Consider the following 27611-nt stretch of genomic DNA (forward strand, 5'->3'; position numbering starts at 1 on the left):
ACACAAATTGCTCTGTCAATGTCCACAAAAGTCATGTAAAGGGCTGCAAATTTCTTGGTATTGCTGTGCAGTGCACTAAAAAGTGTGGGGGGGGGGGGGGGGTAATCCACAGTATGATATACTTTGTAGAAAGCGTATTATAGTGGATTAGTACTATTATTGTGCACTGTTCAGCATTGTGACAGGTGTGGTGGTGAGACTGAGCGTTTCTGCAGCAATACTACACACAGTGACAAAAGCACTTATAATGTATTATAACTGGTGTGATAGACCAATTGCCCCCCCCCCCCAAATGCCACATATTGAAGTGGGGTGTTATCTGAGTAAACTTTTTCAAGTGTATTTGTGTCATGCAACAATATTGCCTCGTTTGCTGAGTGAAGTCTGGTACACACAGTGCCAAACTCACTGGCCAATTTTTTGAACTGGTGTGCTACACCAATGCCCCCCCCCCCCCCCCCAATGCCACATATTGAAGTGGGGTGTTAAAATTTAACAGTATACATTTCTAAGAGTGTATTTTAGTCCTGCAAAAATTTGGCCTCTTGCTGTGTAAACAGTGCTACACACAGTGACAACAGTTATTGGCCAATTATTTGTAGAACTGGTGTAATAAACCTGTGCCCCCCCCCCCCCAATGCCACATATTGAATTGAGGTGTTATTTAACAGTATATTTTTCTAAGATTGGATTTTAGCTCTGCAAACATTTGGCCTCTTTTGCTGTGTTAACTCTGCTACACACAGTGACAACAGTTACTGGCCAATTATTTGTAGAACTGGCGGACTGACGGACCGGCAGATAGGGAGGAGAGGCAGGCAGAACTTGCATTGCAGAAGAGGTAGAAAGCAGACTGCAAATGTATCAGGAGCGAGCCATCAACCATTTACCGTCACATCTGGCGCTCCCAGGACGCCGTCACATGGCTCCGCAGTGTGGGCTTTTTTTAATGTGTCCGTTGCTGACACCAGTGTTGCCATCTGCAGCCTTTGCAGTCAACGCATAAGTCACGGTAAGCCCAACACTCACCTAGGGACAACCGCCTTAAGAAGGCACCTGAAATCCCATCACCAAGCCCAGTGGGAGCAAAACTGTCAGAACCCACAAAGCCACACTCCAGGCTCTCACCGTCCAGCCTCTTCTCCTTCTCCTGTCTCCTCACAGTTGTCCAACACTCCACCTTCCATGATGCCATCGTCACGTTGTTCTGGAAAAGGCAGGCTTCTGTGGCCCAAATGTTGGAGCGTAAAAAAAGGTGTCAGTTCAACCCATGTGAGCTCATGTTTGTGGCCTAAACAGCCCGCCACCAACTTGTGTATACTGTGAACGCCTACTGTACCTCTAGCCATCATATACTACGTTCTTTACTGTCAGTTCAACCCATGTGAGATCATGTTTGCGGCCTAAACAGGCTGCCACCAACTTGTGTATACTGTGAACGCCTACTTTACCTCTAGCCATCATATACTACGTTCTTTGCTGTCAGTTCAAACCATGTGAGCTCATTTTTGGAGCCTATCTGTGTATACTTTTACAAGTGTATTTGTGTCCTGCAACAATATTGCCTCTTTTGCTGAGTGAAGTCTGATACACACAGTGCCAAACTCACTGGCCAATTTTTTGAACAACTGGTGTGATAGACCAGTGGCCCCCCAATAGCACATATTGAAGCGGGGTGTTATTTAACAGTATACTTTTCTTCTAAGATTGTATTTTAGTCTTGCAAAAATTTGGCATCTTTTGCTGTGTTAACTGTGCTACACACATTGACAACAGATACTGGCCAATTATTTGTAGAACTGGTGTAATAAACCTGTGGCCCCCCAATACCACAGATTGAAGCGGGGTGTTATCTACACAGACACATGGTCTAGCAAACACAGGCAGGGAAGGTATATCACTTTTACTGCCCACTGGGTGAACCTTCTGACGGCCGTTAAGCATGCAACCCGTGGCACCCGTGTAGATTTAGTTGTACCGCCACGGATTGCAAGCAGGCCTGCCTCTTCTTCTCCTCCTCCTCCATCCTCCCTCTCCTCTTCGGCTGACTCCTCCTCTTCCACTGCTACCGTCTCTTCTCCTGCGCCACCCAAGATCCCCAGAACCTATTCCACATGCCAGGTGAGACGTTGCCATGCTGTGCTGTGTCTGTTGTGCCTGGAAGTCAAGAGCCACACTGGTCCTGCACTCCTTTCAGTTTTGTGTTCACAGGCAGATCAGTGGCTGTCACCGCTGAATTTGTCAGTTGGTAAAGTGGTGTGTGACAACGGTGCCAATCTGCTGAGCGCGCTGAAACAGGGCAAAATAACACACGTGCCATTCATGGCACACGTCCTGAACTTGGTCGTGCAGCGATTCGTTGCCAAATACCCTGGGGTCCAGGACGTCTTGCGGCAGGCCAGGAAAATCTCGGGCCATTTCCAAAGATCTTACACAGCCATGGCTCACCTTGCTGAGATTCAGCGGCGACACAACCTGCCCCTCGGGCGTCTTATTTGTGACTGCCCGACGCGATGGAACTCAACGTTGTATATGCTTGATAGGCTGCTCCAGCAGAAACGTGCAGTTAATGACTACATGTACGAACTCTGCAGCAGGACAGGTTGTGGGGAGCTTGTTTTTTTTTCACCTCGCCAGTGGCTGCTCATGCGGGATGCATGCAGACTTCTGCGGCCATTCAATGAAATCACCAAACTGGTCAGTCAGGGCCAGGGCGCCATCAGTGACATCATACCTTATGCCTTCTTTCTGGAGCGTGCATTGCGTCGTGTCATTGATCAAGCCATCGGGGAGCAGGAGCAGGAAGATCAGGAAGTCGCAATGTTGTATGAATTCCCAGGGGGGGCTACTCCATATGAGACAAATCAACAGCAGGAGTCTGAAGAGGAGTCAGAGGAGGAGGATGGTGCCAGGGGGGGGATGAGGAGGAGCAAGAAGAGCATGCTTTAAACCTTTCTGGGATCCCTGGTGTTGTCTGTGGATGGGGGGAGGAGAACGAGGACGACATTATCCTGGATGATGAGCTGGAAGCAGGCCACTATACCGCTTCCAGTTTAGTGGGAATGGGGGCCTACATGCTCCAGTGTTTTTAAGGGGGACCCCCGTATAAAACGCATAAAGGCCAAGGACCAGTACTGGGTGGCAACGTACTTAGACCCCCGGTACAAACACAAAATGGCGGAAATGTTACCACAATCACAGAGGGCGGTCAGAATACAGCACTTCCAGGCCTTGCTGAGGGAAATGCTGCATTCTACTTTTCCGTGCGCTGGCAGAGGAATTTCCAGTCACAGAGAGACAGTTGCGGGTAGCAATCCAACAGCGCCTGCAAGAAGAGGGGGGTTTGAAGATGTCTTGGTCACTTCAGATATGAGATAATTCTTTCAGCCGAACCATCGACAGCTGTACTCCGGATCCAGCATCAGGGAACGCCTAGACCAGTAGACCGGGTTTCATCGAAATTCCTCCACCCACAACAATTCCTGGTCCTTGGCTTCGCTACATACAGTGGCATAAAAGGCATTTCATGTCCATTGAATGGCAAATTTTTAGGGCCTTTCAGGGCCGACAATTATTTTTTCTGTGAATGCCTAATGTACCTCTAGCCACCAAATACTAAGTTCTTTGCTGTCAGTTCAAACCATGTGAGCTCATTTTTGCAGCCTATACAGGCCGACACTGTGAATGCCTAATGTACCTTCAGCCACAGAATACTACGTTCTTAGCTGTCAGGTAAACCCATGTGGGCTAATTTTTGGGGCCTGGAATGGCCGACACTTACTTCTGTTATGACATTGTCCATGTGCTGGGACTATTTGTGCACACCAATGAGTGTTTTGTGGCTGCAAATATGACCTAAAGGTTTTTAAAGTTTGCCTCCTATTAAAGTCATTGGGGCTCGCCGCAAACTCGCGGTTCGCAGACTTTTGAGAAAATTCGCAGCTGACGTTCGCGAACCGCCCCGGCCGATGTTCGTCCATCACTAGCGAAGATTCTCCACACATTAAGAGAGGAATCTCCATACACCAAGCCAGGAATCTCCACACACAGAGCCAGGAATCTCCACAGACAGAGCCAGGGATCTCCACACATAGAGCCAGGAATCTCCACACACAGAGCCAGGAATCTCCACAGACAGAGCCAGGAATCTCCACACACAGAGCCAGGAATCTCCACACACAGAGCCAGGAATCTCCACACACAGAGCTAGGAATCTCCACACACAGAGCACAGGAATCTCCACACACAGAGCACAGGGATCTCCACACACCGAGCAAGGAATCTAAACACACACGAGCCAGGAATCTCCACACACGAGCGAGGAATCTCCATACACCAAGCAAGGAATCTCCACACATCAAGCGAGGAATCTCTACACACCGAACCAGGAATCTCCATACACCGACAAGGAATCTCCACACATCAAGCGAGGAATCTCTACACACTGAAAGAGGAATATCTACACACCAACTGAGGAATATCCATACACCAACTGAGGAATATCTGTACACCGAACTGCATGTGGTGCCACCCGACCCTGAACCCTTCACAGATCACTGAATCTCCTTACGAGCGAGGAATCTCCACACACCGGGCGAGGAATCTCCACACACCGAGCGAGGAATTTCCACACACCGAGCAAAGAATCTCCACAGAGCGTGGAATCTCCACACACACAGCGAGGAATCTCCACACACACAGCAAGGAATCTTCACACCAATCGAGGAATCTCCACACACCGAGTGAGGAATCTCCATACACGACCTAGGAATCTCTGTACACCGAACTGCATGCGGTGCCACCCCGACCCTGAACCCTTCACCGATCACTGAATCTCCAAACATCGAGCCAGGAATCTCCACATACCAAGCAAGGAAACTCAACACATAGAGCGAGGAATCTGCACACACATAGCGAGGAATCTCCACACACCGAGCGAGGAATCTCCATACACCAAGTACAGGAATCTCCACACACCGAGCGAGGAATCCCCACACAGAGCGAGGAATCTCCACACACCGAGCAAGCAATCTCCATACACCGAGCGAGGAATCTCCATACACCGAGCCAGAAATCTGCATACGAGCGAAGAATCCCCACAATCTAGCGAGGAATATTCACATATCGAGTGAGGAATCTCCACACACTGAGCGAGGAATCTCCATACACTGAGCGAGGAATCTCCATACACAGAGCGAGGAATCTCCATACACAGAGCGAGGAATCTCCACACCCCGAGCGAGGAATCTCCACACACCGAGTGAGGAATCTCCACACAACGAACAAGGATTCTCTATACAACGAGCGAGGAATCTCAATACACCGAGCGAGGAATCTCAATACACCGAGCGAGAAATCTCAATACACCGAGCGAGGAATCTCCATACAGCGAGCGAGGAACCTCCACAGACCGAGCTAAGAATCTCCATACACAAGCAAGGAATCTCCATACACCAAACGAGGAATCTCCATACACTGGATTGCATGTGTTACGATCCGGCCCTGAACCCTTCACAGATCACTAAATTTCCACATACAGAGCGAAGAATCTCCACAGACCAATCAAGGAATCTCCACACACCGAGCGAGGAATCTGCATACACTGAACTGCATGTGGTGCGATCCGACCCTGAACCCTTCACAGATCACCAAATCTCCTTACACCGAGTGAGGAATCTCCATACACCAAGCGAGGAATCTCCACACACCAAGCCAGAAATCTGCATACAAACGAGAGAGGAATCTCCACACACAAAGCGAGTAATCGCCACACACCGATCGAGGAATCTCCATACGCCGAGCGAGGAATCTCCATATATAGAGTGGAGGAATCTCCATACACAGAGTGGAGGAATCTCCATACACTGAGCGAGGAATCTCCATATGCAACACACTTCTGTCTCTGCAACATTGTATCCATTCTGTATAAAACTTCCCTCTGCAGGATCTGATCATTCCATAGGGGAATCTCCATACACTGAGTGAGGAATCTCCATACACTGAGTGGAGGAATCTCCATACACTGAGCAGAGGAATCTCCATACACTGAGCTAAGGAATCTCCATACACTGAGTGGAGGAATCTCCATACACTGAGCTAAGGAATCTCCATACACTGAGTGGAGGAATCTCCATACACTGAGAGGAGTAATCTCCATACACTGAGTGAGTAATCTCCATACACTGAGTGGAGGAATCTCCATACACTGAGTGGAGTAATCTCCATACACTGAGCAGAGGAATCTCCATACACTGAGTGGAGGAATCTCACATTATTCCCTCCAATCTTCTTAGGGAGATTCTCTTAGGATGGAATGTTGGGGAATGTTACATTCACCCTGTGAGAGGCCACAGATAGAAGCTGACATCTCACATTCTGGTGAAATTATAAAACATTCACACAATTCTTTATAAATAGAACCCAACATAAAATACAAAGAGCTTCGTTTTATTCCCCGGATCTCTGCTATAAGGAAATGTGAAGTTCTGGGGGGATTTAGTAGATGTTGGTGAGATGTTCTCCTGGGTGTGATAAATGGTAGAATTGGGGGTCAGTGATTGGTTCTTACCATGGAAATCATGTGATTGTAGGAGGTGATATGGGGGGGAGGGGCACCATTTAGGGACTGAGGAAAGCCGGAGTTCCCAGGACTTCTAACAAGAAGAACATGTCTGATAACCCCGTTATACTCTATGCAGGCTCCTGACCATTCTCTCCCCGTTATACTCTATGCAGGTTCCTGACCATTCTCTCCCCGTTATACTCTATGCAGGTTCCTGACCATTCTCTCCCCGTTATACTCTATGCAGGTTCCTGACCATTCTCTCCCCGTTATACTCTATGCAGGTTCCTGACCATTCTCTCCTCGTTATACTCTATGCAGGTTCCTGACCGTTCTCTCCCCGTTATACTCTATGCAGGTTCCTGACCATCCTCTCCTCATTATACTCTATGCAGGTTCCTGACCGTTCTCTCCCCGTTATACTCTATGCAGGTTCCTGACCATTCTCTCCTCATTATACTCTATGCAGGTTCCTGACCATTCTCTCCTCGTTATACTCTATGCAGGTTCCTGACCATCCTCTCCTCATTATACTCTATGCAGGTTCCTGACCATTCTCTCCCCGTTATACTCTATGCAGGTTCCTGACCATTCTCTCCTCGTTATACTCTATGCAGGTTCCTGACCATTCTCTCCCCGTTATACTCTATGCAGGTTCCTGACCGTTCTCTCCCCGTTATACTCTATGCAGGTTCCTGACCATCCTCTCCTCATTATACTCTATGCAGGTTCCTGACCATTCTCTCCCCGTTATACTCTATGCAGGTTCCTGACCATTCTCTCCTCGTTATACTCTATGCAGGTTCCTGACCATTCTCTCCCCGTTATACTCTATGCAGGTTCCTGACCATTCTCTCCCCATTATACTCTATGCAGGTTCCTGACCGTTCTCTCCCCGTTATACTCTATGCAGGTTCCTGACCATTCTCTCCTCATTATACTCTATGCAGGTTCCTGACCATTCTCTCCTCGTTATACTCTATGCAGGTTCCTGACCATCCTCTCCTCATTATACTCTATGCAGGTTCCTGACCTTCCTCTCCCTGTTATACTCTATGCAGGTTCCTGACCTTCCTCTCCCCGTTATACTCTATGCAGGTTCCTGACCTTCCTCTCCCTGTTATACTCTATGCAGGTTCCTGACCATTCTCTCCCCGTTATACTCTATGCAGGTTCCTGACCTTCCTCTCCCCGTTATACTCTATGCAGGTTCCTGACCATTCTCTCCCCGTTATACTCTATGCAGGTTCCTGACCATTCTCTCCCTGTTATACTCTATGCAGGTTCCTGACCATTCTCTCCCTGTTATACTCTATGCAGGTTCCTGACCATCTTCTCCCCGTTATACTCTATGCAGGTTCCTGACCTTCCTCTCCCTGTTATACTCTATGCAGGTTCCTGACCATTCTCTCCCCGTTATACTCTATGCAGGTTCCTGACCTTCCTCTCCCTGTTATACTCTATGCAGGTTCCTGACCATTCTCTCCCTGTTATACTCTATGCAGGTTCCTGACCATTCTCTCCCTGTTATACTCTATGCAGGTTCCTGACCATCTTCTCCCCGTTATACTCTATGCAGGTTCCTGACCTTCCTCTCCCTGTTATACTCTATGCAGGTTCCTGACCATTCTCTCCCCGTTATACTCTATGCAGGTTCCTGACCATTCTCTCCCTGTTATACTCTATGCAGGTTCCTGACCATTCTCTCCCTGTTATACTCTATGCAGGTTCCTGACCATCTTCTCCCCGTTATACTCTATGCAGGTTCCTGACCTTCCTCTCCCTGTTATACTCTATGCAGGTTCCTGACCATTCTCTCCCCGTTATACTCTATGCAGGTTCCTGACCTTCCTCTCCCTGTTATACTCTATGCAGGTTCCTGACCATTCTCTCCCCGTTATACTCTATGCATGTTCCTGACCATTCTCTCCCCGTTATACTCTATGCAGGTTCCTGACCGTTCTCTCCCAGTTATACTCTATGCAGGTTCCTGACCGTTCTCTCCCCGTTATACTCTATGCAGGTTCCTGACCATTCTCTCCCCGTTATACTCTATGCAGGTTCCTGACCATTCTCTCCCCGTTATACTCTATGCAGGTTCCTGACCATCCTCTCCCCGTTATACTCTATGCAGGTTCCTGACCATTCTCTCCCCGTTATACTCTATGCAGGTTCCTGACCATTCTTTTTTTTTTTACTTTATTTTTATTTGCATATAAAATTTCAATATATAACAGTATTCCACCAATTTGATTTAGATTCACAAAATACATAATAAAATTATGCAGAAGGGAAAAAAAAAGAAAAAAGGAAATACAGTAATTCATACATTAAATATCATACATTTTTCCCTTCCCACCCTCCCCCCCCCTCCCAGGATTCCTCCCCTTCTTGCCAGCAGTTTCCATTCTACAGTGCCACCCCATGGTAGATATGCTTAACTATTTAATTCAATATATTTAGATGATTTTTTAAATTCTATCCATTTCCCCCATTTTCTTTTCATATTTCTTGGGATCTCCTCTTGAGTATTACATACATATTCCATATTAAAGTTGTTATTTATCTTTTTACACCATTCCTTTATTTTCGGGCTCTCCTTTTCTCTCCACTTTTTTGGTATGGTTCCTTTTGCTATATTCAGCATGGTTGGGACCAGAGTCATATTATATTTTTTTAAAGGTATTGTTGTTTTATGAAATAGGCAGGCCCATGGATCGTCCGGCACTTTTATTTCGGTGATTTCTTCAATCAGTTGTCTTACCTCTAACCAGAAATCTTTTATCTTGGGACAATCCCAAAATAAATGATATATTGTACCTATGTTGCCACAATCCCGCCAGCATTTGTCTGTCTTGCCTGGTTGGTATTTATTTATTACTTCTGGGGTGATATACCACCTAAATAGACATTTATAGTTTAGTTCTGTGGTACTTACGTCTATGGCTGTGGATCCGACCATCCCCAGTACAGTCCCAAGTTCCTGTCCTTGCAAATGTGTCCCTATTTCTTTCTCCCATTTTACTATATATGGAGGTTTCTCCATACTGTGCCATTCCGTCAGCATTTTGTAAATCTGAGACACTCCATGCCTTTGCATGGAAGAGTAGCTCAATTTCTCGATAATGTTAAGATTTTTTTCAGACCTAATCGGCTGTGGTAATGAGCTGACAAAATGTTTCAGCTGGAGATATCTCCAATCGTCTATTTTTATATTATTATTTTCTTGTTTTAATTTCTGAAGTGTTTTTATGTGACCTTTGTGTAAGATATCTTTTAATTGAGTGTTCCCTATCCAATTTCCACCCTGTTCTTCTTCCCCGGGTGGGAAGTATTTAGTGCCATTTAATGCTATCATTGGTGAATTGTATTCCCATTTCAGTTGTTTGTTTATCCCATCCCATATTTTATAAACTACCTTTGTCAGTTCATGTGCTCCCTGTGTTTCCCTATATTTTGGTGGGATCCATATTGTTTTGTGTAACTGATTATTATTTTGTGTACATTCTATCTCTACCCATCTTTTTTCCCTCCTTTCTGTTTTCGTCCAATCCACCATTCGTGTAATAATTACCGCCTTATAATACCTTTCTATATCTGGAGTAGCTAATCCTCCTTGTGTTTTGCTTCTTGTAAGGATCTTGTACTGTACTCTGGGTTTTTTCCACTGCCATATATACTTTGTCAGTAAGGTTCTGATTACCCTAAAAAAAGTTGCGGGGATGTTTATTGGCAACAGAGAGAAGGTGTATAAGATTTTTGGCAAGATAAACATCTTAACAACATTGTTTCTTCCGATCCATGAGATTTGACCATTTGATTTCTTTCTTATTTCTGTTTTTATTTCGTTCAATAACGGTATATAATTAGCTTGGTATAATTTTTCAGTTTGAGGTGTTAAGTATATCCCTAAGTATTTTAATTTTTCTTTTGTCCACGTATATGGGAAGTATGTTTTTATATTTTGTTCTTCCTGAGTATTTAACCCTATATTCAAAATTTCTGATTTTATTGGATTTATTTTAAAGTTTGACAACTTTCCATAATCTTTTAACTCCTTTTGAATGTTTGGGAGGGTAATCCTTGGATTTGTGACGATGAATAACAAGTCGTCAGCGTATGCTGCGACTTTGTGTTCATCTTGGTTTACCATCACTCCTTTTATGTCTACATTTTGTCTAATTTTTGCCAGTAATGGTTCCAGGGTTAACACGAATAATAGGGGTGACAGGGGACATCCCTGTCTCGTCCCATTACTCATTCCAAATTTCTCTGATAGACTTCCGTTTATTTTGATTTTTGCCGTGGGGTTGTTATATAATGCCTCTATCCATTGCCTCATTCTTAACCCAATCCCTAAATTTTTTATGGTTTCTTTCATGAAGTCCCAGTCCACCCTATCAAAAGCCTTTTCGGCGTCAATTGATAATAGGATGGAGGGGGTCTCATGTTTTTTTGTTTTCTGTAGGAGAAGCAGGGTGCGTATCACATTACCCTTCCCTTCTCTACCTGGAACGAATCCGGTCTGGTCCGGATGGATCCACGTTTTTTGTAATTCTTTTAATCTCGTTGCCAAGATTTTCGCAAATAATTTTGTGTCTGCGTTTAACAACGCAATTGGCCTATAACTAGAGCAAAGGGTTTGATCTTTCCCTTCTTTCGGTATGACCGTTATATATGCCATTAGAGATTCTTCTCTTAGTTCTTCCTTCCCTATTTTATTCAGGTATTCTTGCATTTTTGGTATTAATATTTCTTTAAATCTTTTGTAATACTTTATTGTGTATCCATCCGGACCCGGACTCCTTCCATTTTGAGTGGTTTTTAATGCTTCTCTTATTTCATTTTCAGTAATTGGAGCCTCGAGAAGTTCCAATTTATCTTCTGGGATTTTGGGCAGGTTTGCTTCCTCAATATATTTTTGGATATTTTTTATTCTTTCCTGTCTTATTTTTGAGGTTTCTTCCTTCCGGACGTTGTATAAAGCACTATAAAAGGCATGAAACGCTTTAGCTATTCCTGTGGTTGAATTAACTGTTTCGTTTTTACTGTTTTTAATTTTTTCTATGTAATTTTTTGATTTTTTCTTCCTCAGTAATCTTGCTAGAGATTTCCCTGGTTTATTTCCAAATTTGTATCTGTATCTGGCTATCTTATTGAAATGATTTCTAGATTCTTCTTCCAATAGATCTTTTAATTCATCTCTTTTAATTATAAGGTTTTTCTCTATTTCTTTTTTAAATTCTTTTTTATGTTTTTGTTCTAGATCATATATTTCTCTTATGAGTGTATTGATTTGATTGGACCTCTCTTTCTTTTTTCTTGATGCACTAGATATTAATATTCCTCGGATATACGCTTTGTGTGCTTCCCAGAGTATAGCGGATGATATTTCTGGCGTGTCATTCTTTTGAAAATATAACTCTAGTTCTTTTTCTAGTCTATTTCCTATTTCTTCCTCTAGAATTAGTTCTTCGTTTAACCTCCATGTTCCCATACTTTTGTGGTGGGTCGGTGTCTTAATTGTTAAGGTTAGGGGAGCGTGGTCTGACAATGTGGTTGTACCTATTTCTGTAGTTTCTATAAATTCCAATAGGCGGTGATCAATAAAAAAGTAATCCAGTCTTGAGTACATCGAGTGTATTGAGGAATAGTAAGTATAATCTCTTTTTTTTGGATGTTGAACCCTCCATGCATCTACTAATTGACTCTGGTGTAGCTTTACCCTTATTTTCCTTAGTTTTTTTTCTCCCAGCATCCTTACACCCGATGTACTGTCGACGCTTGGGTCTATACAAAAATTTATATCCCCTGCCATTATCAAATAGCCTTTTTTAAAGCTCTCTAGGTCATACAGGATTCTCCCCAGATATTCACTTGGTTTTTTGTTTGGGTTATAGATATTGGCTAATGTCAGCTCCATCCCCCTTATTTGTCCCTTAAGAAAAATGTATCGACCATTCGGATCTGTTTTCATTTCATCTAGGGAGAATTCTATATTTCTAGCTATTCCTATTGCTACTCCTCTTGCACGCTCTATTGGTGAGTCCCCGTAATACCATTTAGGAAAGTGTTTAGAAAAAAGTTTTATATTCGAGTGGAGAGAGATGTGCGTTTCCTGCAAAAAAGCGATATTTGCTGCTTCTCTCCTCAACTCTTCCAATATTTTATACCTTTTTATATGGGAATTTAATCCTCTTACATTGTATGTTATTATTTTTAGTTGTTCATCATTCATTTTTATTTTTTCTGTTCGGTCCAGCTCCTCCTCGAACACGGAGGCGCCGGATCGATTTAAATTCTGCTGACAGCATACTACCAATGTTGTTGGTCTGACAAACTTTTAAAATTTCTTTTCCTTTTAGGCAATGGAGAGTTTCCCTGTCCCTTCCCTTCCTCCCATCTCTCTCCCTCTCCCCCCCCCCTCCCCCCCACCTCCGTCCCTCTCCGTCTCGTATTGATATTCTTTTGATCAGCTTTTGATCTTAGGGTATTTAGTTGTTTCTTTGGGTCCTTCTCCCTGATACCCATTTCCTTTGGGGTGATGCTCTAATGGATTAGCACGATATATCTCCTACCTCAATTGGAAGGACATTCCGGCTTTGGGGGGGCTATCCTACTTCCTTTGTATAGCTTACCTCCCTTCCCCTCCCTCCCCCTCCCTCCTTCCCCCCTCCCCGACCCCCCCTCCCTTCAGTCCCCCCACACAGTTCACATCGATATGAGGGTAGGAGAGAGCCCCTCAGCGTATGGCAGGAGAGAAGAGGAAGAAAAAAAAAAAAAAAAAAAAAAAGGGTTCTCTCCCGGTTTGCATTATTTAGACAGTATTTCCACGTATTTTATCTTTTGTTTTTCCTAGCTAATGTCCATTGTTGTTCTTCCGTTTGTGAGTTTCTTCCTGGTTCATCTTCCTTGTCACCTTCATACCATCCAGGCAGGTTTGGCTCCTGTATATCAAGTTTTTTGCAAAATTCTTGAGTTTCCTCTGGAAAAGTGAGTTTTGCTGATCGTCCATCTCTTTTTCCTATTAAACTAGCTGGGAAACCCCAGTTATATCTGATTCCTTGTTTTTGCATCTCTTCTGTCAAGGGCTTTAAAATTCTTCTCCTCCTCAATGTTTCCGGTGTCAAATCTGTAAATATCTGTATCTTGTCATTTTCTGTATTTACTGCATTTAGTAATGATTTATTCTTCTTTAGGTTTTCCCATATTTGTGCTTTATCTGTATAGTTTTGAAACCTGATTATCACATCTCTAGGTGATTCTGCTGGGATTCCTGTCGGTTTTCTTATGCGATGGGCTCTTTCAATCAGTAATTGGTCTTCTTCCCCTCTACCTAATACTGGGTTTAAGATTTTTTGAAGTTTATCTCCTAAATTTTCTTCCTGTGCTGTATCCCTTAATCCTCGGATCCTCAAATTTTTTCGTCTTGCTCTGTTCTCTTGATCCTCTAGTTTATAAGCTAGGTCTCTGGCTTTTTTCTTGGTCTCATTTATTTCTTTTCTCATTCCCTGTATTATTTTTGTTTGGTCCTCTTGTTTTTTCTCTAGTTCTTCTACCCGTCCCAGGGCGTGTCCCAGATCCATCTGGACACGGCCTAGGTCGGTCTGAATTTTAATCAATTCGATTTTTAATGATTTTTCCAATCCTGCGAACATTTCTCGCATTTCACCTTTTGTGGGGGCGTGTTCTTTTGTTTCTCCCTGCTCTTCCTCTTCTTCCTCATCATTTTCAGTCCTTAGGCTTAAGTCTGAGTTAGCTGAACTGATTGGTGATTTAGCTACTTCCGCTTTTTGACTTTTCTCCGCTTTCTTCTTGTCTGTTCCTTGTTGTTTTTCCTGAGATGTTTTTCCTGAGACGTTTTCTTGTGTCATAAATTTCCTTATTGTATTAGGGCTTGAGGTCACCCTTGGTGATTTTGCAATAGCTCCTCCTCTTGTGGATTTACCCCTCATGATGTAGAGAGTTGTTCCGAGGTTCCTTTATAAAGTCTCACAACTCCATATGTTGGTACTCAGAAATTAGGTATACCGTGTTGATATTCAGTATAAAATTTGTTTGCATTCAAGCCGGAGGGAGACACAGAAAGGCCGAGTAACCTCTATTTTGACTCCGTATTAACAGGCAGCTATAAAGGATAGAAGTATGAGGCACTTCCAGCCTTCCACCTCTCTACTCAGGTCCTTATACAAGCTGGGGTGAATCTCATCCTTAAATGTTAAAAAATGAAAAAAAGCAAAAGAGCAAGAAAGAAACTCATGCTGTATGGGATAACAGAATGCTTGGGCAATGCCAGTTATTATTTCACAGAGAAAGTGTTAATTGTTTTATATAGCCCCGAGGTCTTTGTTTATACCTGTGTTCTTCTTATGAGTCTCTGTGTAGATCCTTCATTCCTTCACCTACTAAATTGGTATACATACATATGTACCTACATATGATGGTCCGGCTGCCGAGGTACAATGTAATATAGACATGTGCTGATTTAAGGTAAGGTATGGAGAAACTGTTGCAGCTGCTAATCCAATAAAAGACGCTTATGTGAAGTTACTGGTTTAAACAAGGAGCAGCTAGATCAGTCTCAGGTGTGCTGACTTTATGTTTTACCATACTGTTTTGTTGTATATTATCTCTAGGAAGTCTATTATAAGTCCTTCTAATAAACAGTAGGGTAACAGTAGAGATGATATAGAAAGAGGGTTTACTCCTCTGTAACTCACGGTTTTGTAGACTGTCCTCTTTTAAAATTTCTTTCTGTTCATCTGTAGGCTGTTTGCTCTCCTGTCTCCTCAGCTTCCCAGCCCTCAGGCATCAGGGCATCGGCATCTCCTAATAGATTATGCGGGATAGGGTGAGACGGTGCAAAAATGGTGAGGAGTGTTTCTCTCCTTTTCAGCTACCCTGTTGACTTCACGTCACTCACAGGACTCAGGTGGACCGGGCAGCTCTCTTGAGGTCCGCTCCCTCGGGATCCGCTTCTTACCGTCCACGTCCGGCTTCCCGCGCTGGCGGCTAGCATAGAGGTCTCACCTATCGCCGCTGTGGCTGCCCACCTGCGTCGCCGTGCAGGAGACAGGGCTCGCCAGCGTCGGCGTCAGTGTGCTGCAAGGCGAGCGGAACTCCTCCAGGTATTGGTGCTGCACGGAGCGTGGTATCAAACCATGGAGGGAGACGTCAGGCAGGGGGGGGGGTCAACGAGGTTCACCGCTCACAGTGCCCGCGCTCATCCCCGGGAACTTAGGCGTCTAGAGTCTGGCCGAGGGTGGGTCGGGAGCGGTCGGGATCCTTAGTTCTTTCATGTAGGAGATAGCCTTCTCCCCCTCCGGCCTACGTGCGTGCCGTTAGGCTCCTCCCCCTCATGACCTTCCTGACCATTCTCTCCCCGTTATACTCTATGCAGGTTCCTGACCATTCTCTCCCCGTTATACTCTATGCAGGCTCCTGACCATTCTCTCCTCATTATACTCTATGCAGGTTCCTGACCATTCTCTCCCCGTTATACTCTATGCAGGTTCCTGACCATTCTCTCCCCGTTATACTCTATGCAGGTTCCGGACCATCCTCTCCCTGTTATACTCTATGCAGGTTCCTGACCATTCTCTCCCCGTTATACTCTATGCAGGTTCCTGACCATTCTCTCCTTGTTATTCTCTATGCAGGTTCCTGACCATTCTCTCCCCGTTATACTCTATGCAGGTTCCTGACCGTTCTCTCCCCGTTATACTCTATGCAGGTTCCTGACCGTTCTCTCCCCGTTATACTCTATGCAGGTTCCTGACCATTCTCTCCCCGTTATACTCTATGCAGGTTCCGGACCATCCTCTCCCTGTTATACTCTATGCAGGTTCCTGACCATTCTCTCCCCGTTATACTCTATGCAGGTTCCTGACCATTCTCTCCTTGTTATTCTCTATGCAGGTTCCTGACCATTCTCTCCCCGTTATACTCTATGCAGGTTCCTGACCGTTCTCTCCCCGTTATACTCTATGCAGGTTCCTGACCATTCTCTCCCCGTTATACTCTATGCAGGTTCCTGACCATTCTCTGCATTCAGTTAGGAGATTCTCACACTCACTTACCTGACCTTCTGACTCCTGTGTAGGAATGGAGAGAGAATTTTCTGGCACTCTGGACCCACAGTGAGAGATTCAAAATATAAAGACTGAAAACTTTCTTGCTTCAAAGTCTTCAGGCAATAGCTCAGCTGCTTGGAATAATTCCTGTTCATCCACAAGTGATTAGTATATGAGCTACGCAGCTCCAAACTTCTACAACCAGACATGACTCTCCCAATGAAGTCCTCATCCTGAGTCTCATACAGACAGAAGATGGTCTGAGTATAGAAAATCTGAATATTGTCCTTCATGGCCCATTCTAGGATTGCAGGTTTGGCTCGGAGTGAGATGGGGATTCTTGTGAACCCTGAGAAAGTCTTCACCCGATTTTCATTTAAGAGACCAAACAGGAATTGTAGAGATAATTCTAAACGTGAGGAATACATATAGAAGTAACGGAATGATTTCCCTTCACAGATCTCCGGGAGGAAAGTGCCTTCCATAGACCCAGACCCATCATCCAGCACATAGTACAGAGCAGCAAGGAACTCCTGTACACTCAGGTGGATGAAGCTGTAGCAGGTCTGGGTGCGGACGTCCCAATGAAAGATGTTCTCATTCAGAAATACAGACTCCACCTCATCCAGAGAAAGTCCATGTCTTTCTAGATCTTTCTTCTCAAATAAGATTTGTTGGTTCAGAACTCCCTGATTGGCCAGAGCACACAGCTTCTTCAGACAGGTTTGTTTCTGGTCTACAGACTGCTCCTTCTTACTGTGATGGGTTAGTAAAACCTCCAGGTAGAGAAGGTAAATTGAAGTCGTCGTATGACACCGAATTGAACCCAAATCTTTCTTTATTCCTTGTTTCATGACAGTGCAGACAATCCAGCATGTGATGGGGACGGCACACATGGTGTACAGAACTTCATTGTCCTTTATTATACTGAGAACCTTGTCTGCATCTTCTTTATTTCCAAAGAATTGATGGACATATTCCTCTCGATCCTCCCTTGTAAATCCCTGGATTTCTACATTGCGAGAATCTTTGATGAATGTGTTCAGTTTCTTTATGGCCAGTGACCTCGTGGTGATGATCAGAGAAGATTTTTGGAGAATCTGTCTCCTGAGCAAGCTTTGGAGAATTATTTCTTTGTTGGTTTCCATAGAAATGTCAGGACAAACCTCAGAATTCTCCTCCAGAGTCCACCTCAGTTCATCAAACCCATCAACTATGGTGAGAAGTTTTCTCTGACTTCCAGGATCCTCCAGAATAGACACCAGGTCATCTGAACTCAGACTGCAGGTTCTGGAGAAAAGTCCCACAAGGCTTATCTTTCCAGGGATGGTGCTGATTTCTCTACAGCTTAGATAAAACACAAAGTCAAACTTGTCTTCATAGAGATCCCCAGAGGCCCAGTCCAGCACGATCTTCATGGCGGTCATTGTTTTTCCAATCCCAGCAGATCCTTCTAACACCACAATCTTAGGGATGAACCCATCTTCATCAGAGTCAAAGAGGGCCTGGATTGTGGTTGGGGATCTTTTCTCCATGATCTGTAGATGTTTTCTGCCTGAACTCCTTATTTCTTCTTCTTTTTCCTCTTTATTCTGGCGTCCCTTTATCATCCATAACTTGGAGAATCTTTTCTTTAGATGAACTTTCTCCCCCATACGGGAATTATATTCTGGAATCCTCTGGAAGTTCTCCTTCATTGACTCTTTGTGTTCCTTGCTGATGTCTTTATGAGAGAAAGGAGAAGATTTTATTCCTCACACACACATGAAATAGTCAAAGAATAAAATTGATTACGCTGAGTGCTGAAATCAGAATAATTTCAGTGACTAAAACCTAAAACAGTGATAGCTGCACTCACTATAAATCCACATAAATCGAATCATCTAATAAACATAAAAACGTTACGCTACCCACATAAAGTGCTAGTGCCGCAATCATCAAATGAACAAAAAATTGATGATAAATATCATAACCATCCAAAAAAAATATATATATATGTGTGGTTCAATGTGGTTTATAAACACGCCGCTATTGCAATACCATAGTTGCCAACATTAAAAAAAAAAATTCCAGGGACACTTTGCAGCACAGCTATCAATTTCCAAACCCACTTTCCTGAAGCTCCGCCCACTCTGCATAATTAATCTCGCCTACTTATCAGATTATAGGGTCTACTCAATATAGAGAGAATTACAGGAAATTCAAACTTAAGGCCACAGTAGCAGAGTTGAAATAATTCTCCCATTCAGCTGCACTACTTCTGTGTAACATTTATGGGCAGCGCTTCCAGGGACAATATAAATTACCTGGGACAGGCTCCTATTTGCAGGGACTGTCCCAGGAAAAATGGGACAGTTGGCAAGTATGCAATACACATGACAGGAATAATAAGTCTGTTATCTCTACAGGGAAGGAGCGGAACATTCGTGGCTTCATCATCTGCAGCAGAAAATATGTGGTGTATATGGTAGAATGGATCACATGTTCCCTACAGTATGTGGGCTGTACATCTAGAACCCTTAGGGTTAGAATAAGGGAACACTACAACGGCACATCATACTCCAGTGACAAAAACGTGTCAAACCTTTCTAAACATTTTAAGTATGTGCATGCAGGGAACACGGACTCTTTTCTTTTCAAAGGTCTAGAGAGGGTTAAAAAACTTCCTCGGGGGAGGGGATCTCCACCACAGACTCCGAGAGGGAAGTCTGCTGGATTTTCACCATGAATATTAGAATTCCCTTTGGCATGAAATCCAGATGGGATTTAGATTTATTTTTGAAGTAATCTTCTATATCCATCGTTTTCTGATTTTTTTTTTAGTCTGAGGCATCTTTGTATCACTGAGGAATGTTTAGATAGATAATAATACAATATAATGTTTTCTAGATGGGTGACAACATTTCACATTTATTGATCCTTCCTTTCCCCAGAAGGGGTCACAGACCACGTGATTACTATCTACTGCTGCTTTTTTCTCTGTCCACTGATTAGACTTGATTGTATGTAATGTAGCAAAGGTATAACCGCACTAATATTAGTATAAGCTGCAACTTATAGTGAGATAGCACCAGAGAATAAAACCAAATAAGAAAGCTGTGCTAAATCGTGACAACAATACAAATAAATGTATCGAAGAAATCTGTGTAAAAATTGTGTAGATAAATAAATAAGTGAATATTTCAACTTAATAATAAATTCCCAGAGGTAGTGATAACAAATAATTTGTGTATAAAAATTAGTCCCAAAAATAGGTGATAAAAATGATAAAAAATAGTGCAAATGTATCGTCCTCAACCTCAGTGAATCAATCACCAAGACATGCGGATATACTTACCAGATGCCGGTAAGTAATGTGCCAATCAAGCAGCCACTTATATGCAGATCAAGATGACAATTTCCACAGGAGATCCGGGCAGCAGAGAGACACCAATATGGCGGCACAGCACCAGGAAACAGCTGACGTCAGCACCCAACCCGGAAGGACAGGCAGATACGGAATCCAACCGGCTTTGTCTGTGTTCTTAGCGATTACTATTCTATTGAATGCGAGTTTTTCTCTTTTTATTTAACCACTTGCCGACTGCCGCACAACTATATACAGCGGCAGTCAGCCCCTCCTGGGCAAAGCGACGTACCGGTACGTCGCTCGCCCACGAGCCTCTGGGGGGCGAGCGCGCGCCGCCGGAGGCGCACTCCCGCCCCCCGCTCGTTCCCTGACATTCCAGCGCGATTGACTGGATGATGTAAACACAACCGTCTGTCATTCTCCCTGATGTAAGAACAGAGATCATACGATCCTGCTATATAGGATCATATGTCTCTGTGGCTACATCACAAGCCACGCCCCTTGACAGTAAGAATCACACCCCTAGGGACACACTTAACCCCTTGATCACTAATAAAATTAACCCCTTCCCTGCCAGTGTCATTTTTACAGTAACAGTGCATATGTTTAGCACTGATAACTTTTGCGCAAACCAATCAAAATACGCTTATTGCAATTTCTTTTACCAAACATATGTAGCAGAAAACAAATTGACCTAAAATGTTAAAAAATTTTGATTTTTACATTTTTTTTAGGAATTTCATATAAAAAAAATGTGAAAAATATTGTTATTTTTTAAAAATTTTCGCTCTTTTTTGTTTATAGCGCAGAAAGTAAAAATCGCACAGGTGATCAAATACCACCAAAAGAAAGCTCTGTTTGTGGGAAAAAAAGGACGTCAAATTTGTTTAGGTACAGCGTCACACGACCGCACAATTGTCCGTTAAAGTCATGCAGTGCTGAATTACAAAATAGGCCCTGGTCTTTGAGCAGTCAAATCCTCCGGGGCTTATTAATAAAGTATTTTAAGACATATTACACTATGGTGAGAGCAAGTACCTCTTTCAAAGAAAGGTGTACTCCCCGCGCCTAGGAATGAGTGCTTTAAGTATAAATAATAACAAGTGTGTTTAAATAGCAGCAGCAGTAGTGTAAACGGTATAAATTGAGAAAAAATAGTCCTAGGAATAGGGCTATCTACCGCGCTTGCTAAGATAGTAAAACATGTAACATAAAAATTGTGCAATTATTAAAAATACAAATATATGTGCAAATGTGCAAAATTATGTGCCAATCCAATACCAAATTCCTACAAATCCATACATAAATTAATTCAAGTCCATCTTGTACGACGGTACGTCGCTTTGCCCAGGAGGGGCTGACTGCCGCTGTATATAGTTGTGCGGCAGTCGGCAAGTGGTTAAATAAAAAGAGAAAAACTCGCATTCAATAGAATAGTAATCGCTAAGAACACAGACAAAGCCGGTTGGATTCCGTATCTGCCTGTCCTTCCGGGTTGGGTGCTGACGTCAGCTGTTTCCTGGTGCTGTGCCGCCATATTGGTGTCTCTCTGCTGCCCGGATCTCCTGTGGAAATTGTCATCTTGATCTGCATATAAGTGGCTGCTTGATTGGCACATTACTTACCGGCATCTGGTAAGAATATCCGCATGTCTTGGTGATTGATGCACCGCGGTTGAGGACGACGCATTTGAACTGTTTTTTATCATCTTTATCACCTATTTTTGGGACTAAATTTTATACACTAATTATCGTTATCACTACCTCTGGGACTTTATTATTAAGTTGAAATATTCACTTATTTATTTATCTACACAATTTTTACACAAATTTCTTCAATACATTTATTTGTATTGTTGTCACGATTTAGCACAGCTTTCTTATTTGGTTTTATTTTATGTAATGGATTGTTTTCTTGTAGTATCCACCCTGAAATGAGGTGTGAGGTGTCTCTATAGGTTTGTCTTCCATTGGTAAAAATCTGCGGTGATCAAGGCTTTGTGATGAAACATGTACGCGGTTTTTATCCCCCTCTATGTAGCAATAAAGATTATTCATTTTCCTGGATTCTGGAGTTGTCGGCTACCTTTTCTTCTGATTCTAACCATAAACCCCAAGAATGGAACCATAAAAGAAGATATCCCATGAAATACTGGAGGATTGTGGAAGCCTCCAAACTATGGACTCATCATCCAGACTAAAGCTAGGTCACGTTGTATTGGGTCCATGCAGGTGCATTGGTGTGGGCACAGTAACCTATTCATGTGAATGGACTGCTGTACCTGCCAGAAAGAAGTCCCCGCCCCTTTTTATAATAAAGCAGCCACACAGGACTACATGGTGCTGCATCCTCAGATGTGTTGGGATGCCATGAAGAATTCCCAGCACCCTGGGGCATCTTCTAAAGAGCTGTGCGTTGTGTCTGAGGGTCGGGAACGTGAAATTTACACAATTCCTGGATCCACCACAGTGTGAGCCTAAAACACAACAAAATGTTCATCCAGAAGAGATTTCATATCAAACATGGATGTCCTACCAACCTGAGAATCTGTTCTCCAGTTTCCTCTTCTTTGTCTGTTTGGCTGGAAAAAGAAAAAATATATTTAGATGGATTCACAGGACAGAAGGTTCAGAACATCGAGCAACACTGATGGGGGTATCTCTGGAATACGGCCACAGATGTGGAGGTTCTGTGAGATAGGTAAGTGGCCACCATTGTATTACACTGTCCGGCATGCTGAGTGACTCTGAAGTCATCGGGGGGGGGGGGGATAATAAAGCAAATTAGTGACTGCTGTACCTGCTGGGAAAAAAGTCCCCGACCCTTTTTAACCACTTCCTGACCACTCGCTGCAGTTATACTGCAGCCGGGCGGCCCTTCTGTGTGAACCGACGTAGGTATACGTTGGTTGCGCACCTGCAGATAGGGGGCGAGTGCGCGCCGCTGGCAGTGCGCTCCCGCCCCCACTCATCAGCAGGGACTCCGATGAACGGGGCTAGCAGCTCTGATTGCCGCCTGCCACTGGCGATCGCTCCCTGCTGAGAGAGAAGGACGGTCGGATGATTTAAACACAGCTGACCGTTCTTCTCCCTGGAATGATCACAGAGCACCTTCTATATAGGAACACAGGTCTCTATGGTCATTTCACAAGCCACGCCCCCCACAGTTAGAATAACGCCCCTATGCTCACATTTAACCCTTTCATTACCCCTGATGTTAACCCCTTCCCTGCCAGTGTCATTAGTACAGTGACAGTGCATATTTTTTAGCACTATAAAAAAAGTGTGAAAAAAAACTCCCACAAGCTGCGCAAAAACACTTCAAAGAAATAAGTGTTCAAATAAATGTGTGCAAAATATACAATATTGCAACAAATAATCATAAAAAACTAACACATATAAGGTGGAATTGTGCACAAAATAAATCAGATAAAGTCCATTAATCAAATGTGCTAAAATAGTGACCGGTGTGAAGAAAGGAGCTCCGAGCTGAATGTTGGACACCACTTAGATCCACCACCTGCATGATTCCTCCCCCATCAGCTGCTAACTCACCCCAACAAGATGCCCCCCATTTTCATGGTCAGGGCTATGACCATTAGGTGTGGGGGTCCTCCTTAAATGATATCTCCTCTCGCATGTACATATAGGGAAAACAAAGGGGAATCCACCAGTGCAATACGGTTTTAAAACTCCAATTTTTATTGTTAAAACATAATAGTTACACTCACATAAACCAAAATCAACAGAGCATGTAAAATATGGGATTTGGGGTGTCCCCTCCCCCCTCCTCACCAACTCCACGCTTTGACAAAGTCGGAATGACGAAACGTTAGGGCATGGCTACACAGCAGACAGGAGAAGTGAACGGGTGAAGCGGTGGCAGTTCCTCCAGGTCTGGCACATTAGCGTGGAGTTGGTGAGGACGGGGACACCCCAAACCCCATATTTTACATGCGCTCTTGATTTCGGTTTATGTGAGTGCAACTGTTATGATTTAACAATAAAAATTGGAGTTTTAAAACCGTATTGCACTGGTGGATTCCTTTTTATTTCCCCCTATATGTACATGTGAGAGGAGAGATCATTTGACCACTTCAGCCCCAGAGGATTTGGCTGCTCAATGACCAGGGCCTATTTTGCGATTCGGCACTGCGTGACTTTAACGGACAATTGTGCGGTCGTGCGACGCTGTACCCAAACGAAATTGACGTCCTTTTTTCCCCACAAACAGAGCTTTCTTTTGGAGGTATTTGATCACCTGTGCAATTTTTACTTTTTGCGCTATAAACAAAAAAATAGCGACAATTTTGAAAAAATAACAATATTTTTCACATTTTTTTATATGAAATTCTCAAACAAAAAATGTAAAAATCTAAATTTTTTTAACATTTTAGGCCAATTTGTTTTCTGCTACATATGTTTGGTAAAAAAAAAAATCGCAATAAGCGTATATTGATTGGTTTACGCAAAAGTTATTGCGTTTACTAACTACAGGAAAGTTTTATGTCATTTTTATTGTTTTTTTTTTTTTACTAGTAATGGCGGTGATCTGCGATTTTTAGCAGGACTGCGACATTGCGGCGGACAGATCGGACCCCTGACTGACATTTTTGACACTTTTGGGGGGACCAGTGACATTACTACAGTAATCAGTGCTAAAAATATGCACTGTCACTGTAATACTGTCACTGGCAGGGAAGGGGTTAACTTTACTGGTAATCAAGGGGTTAAGTGTGTCCCTAGGGGTGTGATTCTTACTGTGGGGGGGGCGTGGCTTTTGAGATGATCACAGAGACATACGATCCTACATAGCAGGATCACATGATCTGTGTGATCGTCACAGGGAGGAGGATGGACGGCTGTGTTTACATCCTATTATCATATGTATAGCACTGATTACTGTAGTAATGTCACTGGTAACCCCAAAAGTGTCAAAAATGTCAGTTAGGGGTCCGATCTGTCCGCCGCAATGTCGCAGTCCCTCCAAAAATGCAAATCACCGTCATTACTAGTAAAAAAAAAAAAAACAACAATAAAAATAACATAAATATTTCTCCTAGTTTGTAAACGCGATAACTTTTGCGCAAACAAATCAAAACACGCTTATTACGATTTTTTTTTTTCAAAAATATATAGCAGAAAACAAATTGGCCACAAATGTTAAAAAACTTAGATTTTTTAAAAAAATTTTCATGGGAATGTTATATAGCAGAATGTGAAAAATTTTGTTTGTTTTTTTTTTTTCAGAATTGTCGCTATTTTTTAGTTTATAGTGCAAAAAATAAAAATCGCAGAGGTGATGAAATACCACCAAAAACAAGCTCTATTTAAAAGGACATCAATTGTATTTGGGTACAGCGTTAAAAGACTGCGCAATTGTCAGTTAAAGTAACGCAGTGCCGAATCACAAAATATGGCCTGGTCATTAAGGGGGAAATCCTTCCGGTCCGGGAGTGGGTAAATAATGCAGCCACACAGGACTACATGGTGCTGCATCCTCAGATGTGTTGGGATGCCATGAAGAATTAGCAGCACCCTGGGGCATCTTCTAAAGAGCTGTGTGTTGTGTCTGAGGGTCGGGAACGTGAAATTTACACAATTCCTGGATCCACCACAGTGTGAGCCTAAAACCCAACAAAATGTTCATCCAGAAGAGATTTCATATCAAACATGGACGTCCTACCAACCTGGTAAACTGTTCTCCAGTTTCCTCTTCTTTGTCTGTTTGGCTGGAAAAAGAAAAAATATATTTAGATGGATTCACAGGACAGAAGGTTCAGAACATCGAGCAACACTGATGGGGGTATCTCTGGAATACGGCCACAGATGTGGAGGTTCTGTGAGATAGGTAAGTGGCCACCATTGTATTACACTGTCCGGCATGCTGAGTGACTCTGAAGTCATCGGGGGGGGGGGGGGATAATAAAGCAAATTAGTGACTGCTGTACCTGCTGGGAAAAAAGTCCCCGACCCTTTTTAACCACTTCCTGACCACTCGCTGCAGTTATACTGCAGCCGGGCGGCCCTTCTGTGTGAACCGACGTAGGTATACGTTGGTTGCGCACCTGCAGATAGGGGGCGAGTGCGCGCCGCTGGCAGTGCGCTCCCGCCCCCACTCATCAGCAGGGACTCCGATGAACGGGGCTAGCAGCTCTGATTGCCGCCTGCCACTGGCGATCGCTCCCTGCTGAGAGAGAAGGACGGTCGGATGATTTAAACACAGCTGACCGTTCTTCTCCCTGGAATGATCACAGAGCACCTTCTATATAGGAACACAGGTCTCTATGGTCATTTCACAAGCCACGCCCCCCACAGTTAGAATAACGCCCCTATGCTCACATTTAACCCTTTCATTACCCCTGATGTTAACCCCTTCCCTGCCAGTGTCATTAGTACAGTGACAGTGCATATTTTTTAGCACTATAAAAAAAGTGTGAAAAAAAACTCCCACAAGCTGCGCAAAAACACTTCAAAGAAATAAGTGTTCAAATAAATGTGTGCAAAATATACAATATTGCAACAAATAATCATAAAAAACTAACACATATAAGGTGGAATTGTGCACAAAATAAATCAGATAAAGTCCATTAATCAAATGTGCTAAAATAGTGACCGGTGTGAAGAAAGGAGCTCCGAGCTGAATGTTGGACACCACTTAGATCCACCACCTGCATGATTCCTCCCCCATCAGCTGCTAACTCACCCCAACAAGATGCCCCCCATTTTCATGGTCAGGGCTATGACCATTAGGTGTGGGGGTCCTCCTTAAATGATATCTCCTCTCGCATGTACATATAGGGAAAACAAAGGGGAATCCACCAGTGCAATACGGTTTTAAAACTCCAATTTTTATTGTTAAAACATAATAGTTACACTCACATAAACCAAAATCAACAGAGCATGTAAAATATGGGATTTGGGGTGTCCCCTCCCCCCTCCTCACCAACTCCACGCTTTGACAAAGTCGGAATGACGAAACGTTAGGGCATGGCTACACAGCAGACAGGAGAAGTGAACGGGTGAAGCGGTGGCAGTTCCTCCAGGTCTGGCACATTAGCGTGGAGTTGGTGAGGACGGGGACACCCCAAACCCCATATTTTACATGCGCTCTTGATTTCGGTTTATGTGAGTGCAACTGTTATGATTTAACAATAAAAATTGGAGTTTTAAAACCGTATTGCACTGGTGGATTCCTTTTTATTTCCCCCTATATGTACATGTGAGAGGAGAGATCATTTGACCACTTCAGCCCCAGAGGATTTGGCTGCTCAATGACCAGGGCCTATTTTGCGATTCGGCACTGCGTGACTTTAACGGACAATTGTGCGGTCGTGCGACGCTGTACCCAAACGAAATTGACGTCCTTTTTTCCCCACAAACAGAGCTTTCTTTTGGAGGTATTTGATCACCTGTGCAATTTTTACTTTTTGCGCTATAAACAAAAAAATAGCGACAATTTTGAAAAAATAACAATATTTTTCACATTTTTTTATATGAAATTCTCAAACAAAAAATGTAAAAATCTAAATTTTTTTAACATTTTAGGCCAATTTGTTTTCTGCTACATATGTTTGGTAAAAAAAAAAATCGCAATAAGCGTATATTGATTGGTTTACGCAAAAGTT

At 43.4% G+C, this 27611-nt stretch overlaps 1 protein-coding gene across 1 annotated transcript in view; it reads right to left on the minus strand.

Moving 5' to 3' along the window:
- Positions 1-27611, minus strand: part of LOC309562632 (NACHT, LRR and PYD domains-containing protein 12-like) — a 187015-nt gene that overhangs the window by 88024 nt on the left and 71380 nt on the right. The window contains exon 4 of the mRNA XM_082266888.1: positions 16642-18358. Coding sequence (XP_082123014.1) covers positions 16642-18358 — 1717 coding nt within the window. The remainder of the gene's footprint in view (positions 1-16641; positions 18359-27611) is intronic.

Source organism: Pelophylax lessonae (assembly GCF_965119305.1).
Source record: "Pelophylax lessonae genome assembly, chromosome: 9".
Classification (NCBI taxonomy): domain Eukaryota; kingdom Metazoa; phylum Chordata; class Amphibia; order Anura; family Ranidae; genus Pelophylax; species Pelophylax lessonae.